This window comes from Pantherophis guttatus, chromosome 1, assembly GCF_059756535.1.
Source record: "Pantherophis guttatus breed Tessera chromosome 1, ASM5975653v1, whole genome shotgun sequence".
NCBI classification, from domain to species: domain Eukaryota; kingdom Metazoa; phylum Chordata; class Lepidosauria; order Squamata; family Colubridae; genus Pantherophis; species Pantherophis guttatus.
The window spans coordinates 149,812,247-149,826,948 of NC_142063.1; the positions used below are offsets into that span (position 1 = coordinate 149,812,247).

Sequence of the window (14,702 nt, forward strand, 5' to 3'; positions counted from 1 at the left end):
ACAAAAGTCTGAGGTATGGATAAGGACTTGGGGGCAGAGCAGTGACTTAGGGCTGTCTTTAAAAATGAGAGAGGCAGGGCTTAGAGACAAGTTTTTTCTTTGTCATTCAGGATTCTTATTGCTTTATTTTTTTTTTTTCCTGATATGATAAGCCTACGCAGGTTTTTCTTACTTTCTATTTTCTTTTCTACAGTGAAAATAATCAAGAACAAGAATTGTTCAGCAGGAAATCCTATTTGGCTGCTGAATTTCAAGGGCACAGTTTGAAAGAATAGGGTTTAGGCCTTGCCAGCAGTCGATTCTATAGCAGAAAGCTATAGAATAGACCTCCCTCTCTCTCCCTCCCTCTCTATATAAATATGTATATATATCGCAATATAGCAGAAAGCTATAGAATAACCCTCTGTGCTCTAGAGCAAAATCCAGGAAAGAGCAACACCATGTTCTCCAGATCATCAAGATGACTGTGGAAAAAGCTATGCCTTTCATTAACTGTACACTATACATTTGCAGCCTCTATAGATCACAAATATGAATCTATAAATGGCATTAAGCTCTATGTCTTCTACTTGGCTTCATCTTCATCTTATTGTCATGTAGTTTTGGCATGAATATATTATTTCTGCCTATGGAAGTTAATACCTTGGTGGACGCATTCAAATCTCTGGCTTAAATGAAATAAAATTAAAAGAGTGACATTTGCTAATAAAAAACATATTGTGAGTTTCAAAAGTGAATAAAACAAATGAAACATATTAACAATAGTGCAATTATTATTTCTGACTACTGTTTTCTCTCCAATATTAAAGAAGCAATATTACATTGAACAATTTTTAATAGTACTTTCAGAAATATGAATCTCTCAAATAAGTTTAAGAAGTTAAGTGGGTCTGAGATTACAATATGGTTCAGAAAGTTTCTAGCATTAGAATTTTACACATGAACAAAGATGGGACCATTAAATCAGCTTATAGAATTGTGTATAGGATAAACCTTAATATTTCTTAAAATGATCTCTGTTAAGAAGCTTAGCTATATTTAAGATTGCATAATGTTGTCAAACAACATTACTAATCACACTGAATGTAATAGTGGACTTCATGTAAAGGGAATCATCTACTTAAGAGCTTTGTGTAGTCATTTCCCACTGGTCTTCCTTAGAAAGGAAAACTGCCAATGGAATTTCATTACACTGACAACCTCAGGACAATTTCAAGCAATAATCTTGCCCCTTGATGAGTAGGACACTCTTTAGGTTAAGCTGTTCTGCACTGCTTCTTCAGCATCCCCTGGCATACTGCTACTAATGCATTACAGAGACCCCTCAAACCATAATGGAAGCTGCCCATTATGACTGTGAGCTGTATCAGTCATAAAACACAATTTTTTGATTTTTTGTTGCTATAATTTTGCAATGATTCACTATCATGCAGTTTTCAGTAAAACCATTGTAAAATGTGGTCATTTGACTACGGGATGTGGCAGATGGCCTTGAATGTGGCTGTGTTGGTCAATCACCCAAAGTCTGGTCACATGACCCGGGAGGGCGGAGACTGTCAGAACTTTGGATCTGGATTGTAAATCCTCTTTTTCAGATAGGTCATAATTTCAAACGATTGCTAAGTGATGGATTGTAAATTGAGGACTATCTGTAATGCATATCCTCTGCAATCAACTGGAACAATTTAGGACAGGGGTGTCAAACTCAAGGCCCATGGAGTGCTGAGATCTGGTCCGCGAGGCTGCCCTGGAAACAGTGAAGGACTGGCCCACAGTGCCTCTGCTAGCGAAAAGGGAGCTCGGGAGCCCGTTTTTGTTGGCAGAGTGCTCAGGCCTCCAGAAGCACCCCCGACATGAGTGACATCGAGCTGGCCATGCCCACCCTGGCCAAACCCACCCAAGTGGGTGACCCCCAAGGTCAAGCACAACCCTGATGCAGCCCTCAATGAAATCAAGTTTGACACCCCTGACCTAGGATATGCAAAATTCTGCTCACATACCCTCTTCCTCGCAATCATTGGATAACATCCTGCATTTTTATGAGGTATAATTTAAATTTGAAATAATGTTTTCAAAATGTAATGAAGAACATTGTAAAAAGATGACCATGGTTTCAAAATTGGAGAAATAAATATTAATAATATGCTGACAACACTATTTGGATAGCTGAAAATATATAAGATCTATAACATGCAGCAATAAAAGTCAAGGAGCACAGTGAAAAAAATGGACAAAAAATAAATAATAAAAAAAAACCCAAACTAATGACAGAATGGAAATAATCAGCCTTAGACTTGACAATGAAGACATCAATTCAAAGTTGATAGCTTCTGATTTTTAGGATCAACCACCCAAAGGAATAAGCAATCAAGAAATATGCTACAGACCAGCATATGGAAAGCAGTCATGAAGGCTTCTGAGAAAAATATTCAGATTACATGATGGGTCTTGTGGACGACACAGGATGCACTTTGTAATACCAACAACATGGACTTTGTAGTATTGTTCTACTTGCTAACTAACATAATTATTTTGTATTTTAATTTGACTTATTTTTCTCTCTTTTTAGATGATGTTAGTGGTTTGATTGATAACTTCTAACATTCCTAAACTTCAAGATAAAAAACTTTCTTTGTTCCCCAGGTCAGGATAGGATGGGGTCTGGAATTTGTCTTCTGAGAAGAGAAAATGTATTAGCACTAATTGATACCTGGTTTATCTCTCTGTGAACTCCAAACAACTTCATGACTTTTTTTCCTCATTAACACCTTAAATTTTAAACCTCTGCTTTTGTCAGACCTCATTTAAATGGGCATGTGCATTGTCACATGTAATATATTTTAACTCCGTATAACTGATTTTCTATGCAAAGGAGGGGTTACTTTTGTCCTGTCCAATCAACTTTTCTCTTGTCATTTCCTATGATGTATTAATTAATTATAAAAGGGACTGAAAGTTAGGTCTCGAGGTTCCCTCTTTGAATGAGAGGAATCCTTTTTAGTCAGAACATTCTAAATAAATTGTAATAAAATGATCTTCCTGTCTTGGTCTGTTTCATTAGAAAGTATGCATGACGAGGCCTGGGAAACCATATTTGGCTAACAAACCTTTGTAGGTCTATACCTAACAAAGATCAGAACAGTAGACTGTCAGCCTTACCAGGCAGACCTGACAGAAAACATGACCAGATAACTAATTATACTTAATTGTAGAGCTAATAGAATCTTGCAGGTCCGAAAGTAGAATTCTCCTGCTTCCATCTTTACACATCAAGAACTTCTGAGCCTCTTCCTCCACCTACTATGCAGTTGTGGGCTACGCTGTCCCTTATCTGACCATTCGCTAGGCAGCAGCATTTCTTTGCCTCATTTCCCACATATCATTATTTTTTATTTAGTGACCGCATTTATATAACTGCCTATCTCTCTCTCTATTTATTACACAGGTAATACACAGGTATTCTCTGTGATGTTCTATGGACCTGAAAGTTGGAGTTTGAAGGAGGATAGGGAGCATAGTGATGCTTTGGAACTTTAGTGTTGGAGAAGACTCCTGAGAAGGGCAAATAAATAAATGGATCAAACAAATCAACTCAATAGTTCTCCCTCACAGTATAAATGATCAGGCTGCAATTACCTTATTTTGCACACATTATATGAGGAGCCTTGATAACGCAGTGGTTAAAGTGTAGTATTGCAGCCAAATTCTGCCCACAACCTGGAGTTGGATCCTGACAAGGCTCAAATCGACTCAGCCTTCCACCCTTCCGAGGTTGGTAAAATGAAGACCCGGATTGTTGAGGACAAATATGTAAATAATGTTTACATTGTAAACTGCCCAAAGGGTGCTGTAAAGAGCTCTGGGGCAGTATATAAGCCTAAATGCTAACGATATTGCTATGAAAGCTAGAGAAAGGTCTAATGCTGGGAAATGTGGAAGAAAAGAAAAGAAGAGGAGCAGCAGCAGCAAGACGGATGGACTCAATTATAGTGGAGATGAGTACATTGTAGGAAGACCTGAAAGACCATGCTAGGGACAGGTCGTCATGGAGAAAAATCTATCTATGTGGTTGCTAAGAGTCTACACTGACGTGATGGTACATACTCAATTAAATCAATCAAAAAAAAAATATGAAGAGCATGTTTTTCAGATCCAATTTAAGAGACAGCCACTGTATTTTTTTCCTTGTACATTAGCTTCTTTTCCCCATGAATTTCATGAATATAGCAAGAAAAAATTTCCTTTTCACAAATGAAACCAGCAGTTCTGAAACAGGACCAAAACAGTTGGATGCCATGAAATTTTCCTGGCTCTTTAAGTTTGTTTACAATTAAGTGGATACCTAAATGTTTTACTGATGGTTTTTTGCATTGGCTTCAGTTCTTAAGCTTAATAATTTAAAATCCTTGCAAATTGTACTGCACACTGCCTTAACAATTCCTACATAAAAATGTTGGACACACATATGAGATACAGATATTTTAAATCCCGCTTGTCAAATACGTACCAGGTTTCCCACTGAAAGTACTTGGTAGAAATCAGAAGTCATTGGATAATGTTCCATGGCCATAAACAGTGTATTCAAAACTATGCAAATAGTAATGGCAAGATCGACAAATGGATCCATCACTATCAAATTCACAATGTGCTTTACTTTTAACCAAGGGCTCCAGCAATCCCAGATCAAGAAAACATTTGCAAATCTATACCAGCACGGTGGACACTTCTGCCGAGATTCTTCAAGTTCTGGAGATTGATAAAAGATATGTGTTAGCTTTTTCAATTTAGTGTATTCCGTGTTCTGCAGTATTCTGCTGAACTACTTGTAAAATTAAGAATGCACAGTAAATATATGTTCATTTCTACTGCTTACTAATTTATTTACACAGCTGATAGAAGCATCTAGCAAAATAAGAGCTTGTTATGTAGCTCAGGGTTGAACTGTGGAGTCTTTGGTGCTGTCTGAACTTAGTTGTTTGCTTGTAGACATTTCATGCTACACAGTAAGGCAGGGGTGTCAAACTGGCCCGCAGGCCAGATGTGTCACGCGCAGGCCACGCCCACCTCAGCTCTCCAAAGGCAAAAAATGCTGTGATACATCAATAACAATCAATCTTTATTGATTGATTAGCCCTTGGGCCATATCAATGTGCAGCGCTACAGAAACAATTATTACAGAAGTTTGATAAAAACAATTTAAAATGAGATTGGAATAGGATTTAAAATGGAATTAGAATAAAATACGATCTAGAATGAAATCAGAATAGAATACAATAATTTGAGATACAAATTAAATATGATTAAAATTATATTACAATGTCACCCCTGTATCTACCCAATCAGTCTTAAAACTACTATTAGAATTACATTATTAAATCAAGTGATCTTTCCTGCAATCTACCACATTCTGCTGCACCAACTTTGTCTTTTTTTCTGTCAATTTTACAGCAAATTTGGCAATCCATTTCACCAGCTGCAAGTTTGAACCTAACAAACAATGTTGCAAGAAGCGCTCTTTAGATTTAGGGGTGCTGACATAAAAGATCCTGCCCAGCTGATGTCCCCTCAAATCTGAGTACAGGGGGCAGTCAAAAATTACACGGGGCATTGTTTCAACTTCCCCCTTCCCACATAAACAGACTCTTTCACTTACAGGGATATCCTTATAACTATCCCAAAGCATGTTTGTTTGAAGTTGGTCTAATCTCAATTTGGTAAAATATCTCCTTATGATGGGAAACAAAGGCACAGTTAAATATTTTTCTATTTTAAAATTTTGTTTATTGCCCGATAACCAGGGGCAAACTTTTACTGCTATCATCTGTGCAATATCCGATTGTGCACTTATGTCCTTAAATCTCTGCAATCCAATTTCGGATCTGTCTATGATCGTACTGCTGCCAATTTAAAGGAATACCAGAGCTAGATACCTGCTTCAGAACTCTTGATAACCAATTATTTTTATTACTTGAGATAATCTGATCCATTAGCGCTAGCTTTGGTAACCTCCCTTCCTCCATCCCGATTATTCTTAACCAATAATAAATGGTCTTCAGCATGGCCCTAGTGCCAATCGCATGGACTCCTGTTTCTACCCTTACTACACAAGCTGGGGTTCCAGGGGACACTGCCAAAATTCTCCTCAAGAACTTATTTTGAGGAGTTTCCAGCCCAGGCAACTTAACCGACCCCCATATTTCTGCCCCATAGATAAGTACTGGTTCAATTTTCGCCTGAAAAACCTTTAGCACTGGGGTTAATGAAGATGGAGTTTTCTCTAAAATAAGTTTGTTTAGTTGGGCCATCCGAGCCAAGGCCTTCCGAGCTCCAGCTTTTACCTGCTTATTCCATTTGCCATTTGCCTGAAATACTAGCCCTAAATAAGTAAATGACTGAACTTGTTCTATTCTTCTGCCATTTAAAACCCATCTCCTCGTCTTTTGTTGCCTGCTAAATATCATTACCTTTGATTTCTCTATGTTAATTGTCAAGCGATTTTTTTATACAATATGCTGCCAACCTCCTGAATGACCTTCGTAGCCCCACCTGCGCTGTGATACATCGTGATACATCACATGGCGTGATCGAGTTTGACATCTGTGCAGTAAGGTAATGAAATGCCTGCAAGCAAACAACCAAGCTCAGAGAACAACGAGGATCCACAGAAACATGTACTCTTATAACTAAATATGTTTTCATACCAGTCTTCAGAATTAATTCTGACACAGGACATTTTAACTGAAACAGGTAAGACTCTTACTACCAATTACTCCTACCTATTGTCTTAGCTGCAATTAAGTCTTGTTCACCATAAGAATTTGCTGCAGTTAAACCAGTAAACATTAGAGGAGAATGTAAGGAAGACTTTAATTTTTCAGTAGAAAGTAGAAAAATCAGCACACTTAGATCACGGACTGCCCTTCACTGTTTTATCTGACCTACTCATTTGAGTTAATTGTTTAAATTTACACATATCTTGTTACTTACAATTCTGTGTGGCTAAGAACAGTAACAAAATGCTGCAATAAAATTACTGCAACCAAAGAGTTGCAAATATATTACTTTTGAGTTCAGAGTCCTAGAGCACCTTAAATTGTTGCATTAATATGCAATTTTTAAAATAATCACTTGATTCTATGTATAGTAGCTGACCTTTAAGTTTTCAGGTTGACCTTTGAATGAATTCTAGCTAAAGGTTTTTAAGTGTCTTTCTCTCATAATCTGAAGCATTAGCATTTTGACCCGGTCTTCATTCACTACTGAATGAAGTTTTCCCACCATGCTGTGGCACAGAATGTTGGAAGCCAGCAACTTTTATCCCTACATGCCTACATTCCACCTGCTCCTTCCCACTTCATGGATGGGACACAAAAAGAAAAAAGTACTGGAATCCTGGAATTATAAAAATATATGCCTAAGATTTCAGCAATAAAACTGCTTCCGTTTGAGAGAATGAAATCAGAGTGATACACTTTATATTAAAACAATGACTTCACATCCTACCATACCTTCCATAGTATTTGTAAGGATACTGGCTATACTCATGGCTCTCTGCCTTGCTGCAGATTCTTCCATCAGTTCCATAGAAATTTGATAAGAGCTTAATCTTCTTTTTCTTATTTCTGTTTCAGTTGTTGTACCCTGAAAATAAAATTATGAGTGAGAGACAGATTGAGTGTTGGTCTGTTCTTGGTACTTATGTAACCTTGAGGGGGGAGAGGACTTTGCAGATCTTATCTGTGTGTGCCAGTTACTGCTATTAGACCTATCATTTATTATGTGATGATGGAAGTAAGATGTTTCCTCACAGTTGATTTTAATAATTTTTTTTCTATGTTGCACAAAATGGTTTCAGATTAATCTTTCAATTTAAAGCTTTAGGGCCGTGATGGCGAACCTATGGTACGTGTGCCATAGAAGTGTACGCGTGCAACGGGTAACAGCTGGGGTGCCCAGAGAGATGGCTCTGTGTTGCCCGTTGCTCTTCCAAGTTCTGACTGGTCTTCGTGCACATGGGAGCACCGGAAACCAGAAGAGCTGCTCCCTTGGGTGCATGTGCACACCAGGAAGCTGAGTGTGTGGTTTCTTGCACACATATGCGCACCAGCAAGCGGGTCTTCATGTGTGCATGCACACCAGAAACTGATGTGCACCAGAAACCGGTACTGCTCTTCCGATTTCTGGCAGTCCCACGCGTGCGCGTGCTCCCATTTCGGCACTCAATGCTGAAAAGATTCACCAACACTGCTTTAGAGTCAATCTCTTCACTATAATCTGAAAATAAGTCACAAAAGAATTAAACTTTTATGATAGCATGTTGCAGGTTTTAGTGAAAGAGCATACAAAAGTTACTCAGAGGCTGTCATATATATATCATCACACCTATCAAGGTGTGCAAGGATAGGAAAGAGAAAAATCAGATGAAGTGACTGCACAAACAGAGCTCCTGCTCACCCAAGATTAATTTCTTATTAATTCTCCATCCCTCCATCCCTTTTTCTTTGAAATTTCCCAACTCTCAAAGAGGATTTTTACCAATTAGGGGTTTGATTGACCCCTAACAATCAGACATACCCTCAGGCAATGTAGACCCAATTATCTTAAGATGAAAGGATGTACAGTCCAGAAATATCATAGCAAATAAGTATTTCAGAGAAGGTCAAATAAAACAAATGTAGTTTAATCACCTCTGGTAAAAATTGTCCAGTAGGTGAAGGGAGTGCAGGAGGCCCTCCCATTAAGGAAACAACACCATTGCAATCCACTGTGCTGTGCATCTTCCCGTTTGCAGGAAGCGCCGGTACCATCTTTGATGACAGGCTCATTTGACTGGTAGTACTGTTGCGACGCTCACTTGTTTGTCTGTTTGGAACAAAGAGAGAATCTCTCCTGCTCTCATTGTCTTCAAGAGTACTATGTTCATCATCAGCAAAGTCATTCTCTGACCCAATATCTTTCGCTCTTCCTCGGAAGCTGAAAATACTTGTTCTGCTGTTGCGCCGTGGGGAGAACAGGGAGCCGCGAAAGCTCAGCAAAGACTGTAAGGGAGCAAAACAACACAAACCAAACCGGTTATTATTGGGAATTATTTGTAGAGGAGTAGCTTCCATGACAATTATCTTTCAGGAAAGGAAAGAGGTTATAAATCAGGGGTTCCCAATTGGGGATGCTCGCACCCCCTGGGGGTGCGAGACAATATTCCAGAGGGTGTGAAAACTTTCAAAATTATAGTGTGTAAGCGTAATTATATGCATATAATTATTTTTAAAGGGGTGCAAGAATATATCAGAAGTGTTCTAGGGGTGCGGGGTATAGAAAAGGTTGGGAACCCCTGTTATGAATTAAAGAAATAAATGACATTATTCTACAACCGCATCTTTGATATGCATTCTTACAAATTAAGGTATCTAGCGCTGATCTGTTCTACAAGACAACATGAGAAGAACAATGGGTCATATATTCTTTAATTAATCCTTTGTCTTCCTTGAGTGGAACATTTCAAATATAGGGAAATGTTTTTCAACAACAAAAAAGACACATCGACCAGCCAGCTGTTGCATACAGTTATGGGGGCAACTCAATGGCTAGATCTATTTAACTAAACTATTTATTAATCATGCTGCTTCATCAATTGATGCTTTCAGCAGCCACAGGAGACTGAAGTGGTGATTTTGACATTGAGAGCAGGAAAAAAAATCAATTTTGGCTGCTTATCCTTTTATTTAATTGCACTACAAGAAATCCTTACTGGAAACTTTTGCTCCTTCCCTGCATATTTCATTAGTAGCATTCATGAATTAATAAAGTCATCACCAATGTCAGAAGAAACCACATACACACAAACAATTCATATATTATTGTTCCTATATTTTGATTTCTTTTCAGTAGTTTAGATTCACAATGATCACTGCATTTGCAGTATACAAGCAGTATACAAACATTTACAAAACTCTTGGTTCAATTTTTTAAAATGTGAATTTAAGATAACTAACAATTTTATTTAGACATTCATACTCATCAATATTAGTACTCATATTAAACTCTAAGTGCTCTTTTAAGGAAAAGATAGACATAATTGCCCAAGTTACAAGAAAAAGTAACTTTTTCAGGCAAATTTTTAATCAGACAACCATCTCTTAGACTATAGAGAATCCATTGCAATGCCCAAATACACTTAATACCAAGTATTTGTCAATTTGATCTCAATTTATTTTTTTTTATATTTTGTACTATATTAATTTAATGTCCATAAGGTGCCTAGAGTCACCTTGGGTGAGATGTGGGGGGGAATACAAGTTTGATAAATCAATAATCAATAAATAAATGGGGAGGAAACAGTCTATTGGCCCTCTTTGCAGGCAGTGTTTATTTAAATTCTGTAAACCAAGCACTTGAAAACCCAAATTCCCACTCTTCTCATCTCACCAGACCAATTCCTGCTTTACTTTAGGTAGGCAATACTGCTGTTCTTTCCAGAAATGGGTTTCAGCAGGTTCTGACCAGTTCTGGAGAACCGGTAGTGGAAATTTTGAGTAGTTCGGAGAACCGGTAGTAGAAATTCTGATTGCCCCACCCCAATCTATTCTCTGCCTCCCAAGTCCCAGCTGATTGGGAGGAAATGGGGATTTTGCAGTATCCTTCCCCTGGAGTGGGTGGGAATGGAGATTTTACAGTGTCCTTTCCCTGCCACGCCCACCAAGCCATGCCACGCCCACCAAGCCACACCCACAGAACTGGTAGTAAAAAAATTTGAAACCCACCACTGGTTCTTTCCTTCTTGGTGGTAGGTTATGAAAGCATTACAGCCCTTCACATCAACAAAGACTTAACATAAATTGCACAAAAACTAAAGTTAAGGTTTTTTAAAATTCTTTTTTAAAAAAGGATCAAACACAAATGGCAACTTGGAGTCCACACTGTAGAGCAAGTTAGAAACTACAGGTATTTCATGGCACATAAGTTCATGAGAAGCCCAAATCTCACAAAGGCCATGATCTGATACTCTTTAAAAAAATATTTTTGAAATTCAAATGGGAGGCAGGTTTATACCCATGGCTTCTGGGAAGTTTCAAGGAGTAAATATTGCAAATCTTTTATTTGCAGGTCCTTGCCTATAAAGATTTCTATTTTTGGGGAAACACAACCTAACTTTCTGAGGGGAAATTTTTGGATTCCAAAATAAAGCCAATCTTATTTCCCTAGAAGCCCTGTTTGGCAAGATAAACTCATATATTTGGCTAAAGCTATAATACTGGCCAGAAAGTTATCCCATCCCAACTTTATATAATCAACATCATTTCAGGTAGATAAACTCTCTCTTGAAACAAAACTATCCATGTATCTATGGAATATCTAAAGGCCAAGGAAATAAAACAGAACGCTTTGAATACTGATAAATAAAATTATTTTAGCAGAACAACTGAAGCATTATTATTTTCTTTCTTTATTTTATTTATAACTTTATTATTATCTTTGGTCTGGCTTCTTTCCTTTCCTTTCTAAGAGCTCTCCTGAAGAGGCTACCATGTATTTTGATACAAGTGCCCCACATTTTGAATGAGTATGCACTTATCTGTCCTGGTCTGGTTGAGTCAGTGGCACATGCTTGATCATTTTGTTCCTTTTATAAGGATTAATAGTAACACTTCTTTCAGCAAGCTATGTAGGTAGATCCGGCACATTGTAATGTACTCTTTTATCTGATTCAAATCTAGCCCTCACTTATAAGGAAGAAAAGTCTGTTTCTTGGAACCGAGTTATTAATAAACAAATGACATAATAGGTGACATAAAGGTTGAGCCATAAGTTTAAATCCAATCCTGTCACTGTACTTTAGATTTTAGGGCCAGTTTGGTATTGCGGTTAAGGCATCAAGCTAGAAACTGGGACACCATGAGTTCTAGTCTCTCCTTAGACACACATTGGTTGATCTTGGACTAGTCACATCCTCTCAGCTCTAGAAAGCAGGCAAGGGTAAACCACTTCTGAAAAACCTTGCCAAGAAAATTGCAGGAACTAGTCCAAGGAAGTCACCAGGAATCAAAAACTGACTTGAAGGCACTAAATAAATATTTTTTTTACATGTTTACATTCATAATGCATTTTGTTCTTATGTTTATAATTATTTTTCTTCTGCTAATCCAAGATCGACTTCAATCCAAGACTGAAATAAAGTAATTTTCTAACCAAGATTTGCCTACTGAATTTTTACCGGCAATGTTCCTTCCCCCCACCCCTTTATTTAAAAAAACTATAAAGTGGGACTGTGGTGGCGCAGAATGCAGTATTGCAGGCTAACTCACTGCCAGCAGTTCAATTCTGACCGGCTCAAGGCTGATTCAGGTTTCCGAGGACAGTAAAATGAAGACCCAGATTGTTGGGAGCAATATGCTGACATTTGTAAATTGCTCAGAGAGTGTTGTAAAGCACTATGAAGCAGTATATAAATCTAACTGCTATTGCTATTGCTATAAGCAAACGACTTGTATATTGTTGCTAAGATAATAGCATAGAAGGGTTCATGTAGTTATTTGATTCAAGGGAGATTTTTGTGGGGCTTTTAGTCTGGAGTCAGTTCTGTACCCTTGTTGTAAATAGTGTTAATTTTAACTGTTTCTTCTTTTTACAGTATACTGTGGAGGACAAGGAAGAAGCCTCCCTGAGGAGTGTAGGAATCCCTAAACTCAGGCATTCCCTAGGCAGCGACACAGAGTTGGCTAATTTTTCCACAAAAGAAACCAGACAATCCTGTGATCTCCTGGATTAAAACACATCACTATGAGAAGGCCTCAGGATTTTGTCATATGCTAAATAAAGTCAATAAGCAGTATACTGTCCATTTTGATTTTATTGTTTTTATTGATTGTAAGTAGTTTTAGGGTCTTTCTGAGCCAAAGAGAAAAAGATAAAGATTTCCCTGTCAGTTGTGTCTGACTGTAGGGCCGTTTCTTAACCGAGGGAGTCAGCGTTGTCTAAAGACAATTTCTGAGGTCATGTGGTCAGAATGACTATACGCCAAAAGCACACGGAATGCTGTTACCTTCCCACCAAAGTGGTACCTATTTATCTACTCACATTTGCATGCTTTCAAACTGCTCAGTGGGCAGAAGCTGGGGCAAGTTAGCGGGAGCTCACCCCGTTGTGTGGAGCTCGGGTCTCGAACCCGGGCTCTCAGCTGACAAGTTCAGCGTCTTTAACTGCTGAGCCATCCCGCCCCTCTTTCTGAGCCAAAGAATGAGAAAGGAAACAAACCAGATGATATCAAATGCAGCGAAAGAAAAAGGTGTATCAATATCTCTGTCTCTATCTCAATATCATCTCCATCTCTATCATATCTCTTCCTCTGTATCTCTATCACCTCTTTCTCTGTTTCTTTACTGAACAAATATATTTTCAATACAAGCCTCCCTCCTTATAGTGGGATACAAATATATTAATAAAGAACAAATAAAGAAAACTCTTGTGCTTCTATATTTTACCCGCAAGCACAAATGCTTTAAGTTGTAACTGAAGTTGCTTCTGTTGTTCATGATAGCTATTGGTTGCATATTATCCCCCATTCATAACCCTATAGTTGCCCCGGAATCTGGAAAGAAAAGAAACACTCCCTGTAATAGACACTTGTCACTAACAGAATAATTTGTGACTCCATAATATGGTTACCAAATTGGCAAGGTTCACATATATGGAAAAATATTAAAAAACACACTCAGGGCTATGAATTTTAAAAAGATGATACCCATTGTGATCCAAAATCAGCAGACTTGTTATCTTACCCTATAAAAGTCAATGGAAAGCATAGCAAAGAATTCCAGAATTTATATGGATAGCCTGCCCTGGTCCCCGATCTTTAATAATAATAATAATAATAATATTAATATTAATATTAATATTAATAATAATAATAACAACAACAACAACAACAACAACAACAACAACAACAACAACAACAATGCACCTATTTTCCTAAAAAATTATCAAGTTCTTGTGAAAGAAAATTACATCGTTGTGGGACTGATGTACCATGTTCTGATTTTTGGAGCTGAAATATATAGCGAATGAATGAATTTATTTATTGATTAGCCCTTGGGCCATATCAAAGTGCAGAGTTCCAGAAATATATTAGAATCTACTGCATAGTTTAGATGAATACTGTAGCATACCTGGTGAGTTGAGGTTCTCTTTTCATAGGATAAGCGACCTCCCCTCCTGATGCTATCTTCTGATTCAGATTTAGGAAACCTCTCCACTTCTTCCTTATCTTCTGCTTCCGAGAGCTCCTTCTGCTTCCTTTTTTTCCTTTTGTTCCTTCTGTCTTTAGCACTCTTTGAGCTTAATTTAGATGCCTCTGAAGAACTTTCCAAGAGCTCCCCCAATCCACCCACGCCGCTGAAATCTCTTGATGCAACTGATGCTGCTGCCACAGCTGCTGTTGTCTGTTGTGTTACAGGATCAGGTAATTGGTATTACTTGGATTACAACATTCATCATCCTTGTAGAGAATTCCATTATTATTCCAAGGTTACACAATCACAAAGCAATTAAATTAAAAACTAACATCAATTATGGATGTGTCTTCTTCGGAATGAAATAGAAAGGGAACACACAAATGAAGGCAAATATATCCCAGGATAATATTGCAGGATCCAATCTGGGTTGGTCACCGGAACCAGAGGTTTTGTCTTCCAAGCTTGCAGAGTCAT

At 37.9% G+C, this 14,702-nt stretch overlaps 1 protein-coding gene across 3 annotated transcripts in view; it reads right to left on the reverse strand.

Moving 5' to 3' along the window:
• Positions 1 to 14,702, reverse strand: part of LOC117670973 (sodium channel protein type 2 subunit alpha-like) — an 86,938-nt gene that overhangs the window by 35,296 nt on the left and 36,940 nt on the right. For all 3 annotated transcript variants that reach the window (XM_087881992.1, XM_087881993.1, XM_087881994.1), the window contains 4 exons: positions 14,163 to 14,435; positions 8,688 to 9,038; positions 7,509 to 7,641; positions 4,508 to 4,746 (listed from right to left, as the gene is read on the reverse strand). In XM_087881992.1, coding sequence (XP_087738118.1) covers positions 4,508 to 4,746; positions 7,509 to 7,641; positions 8,688 to 9,038; positions 14,163 to 14,435 — 996 coding nt within the window. The remainder of the gene's footprint in view (positions 1 to 4,507; positions 4,747 to 7,508; positions 7,642 to 8,687; positions 9,039 to 14,162; positions 14,436 to 14,702) is intronic.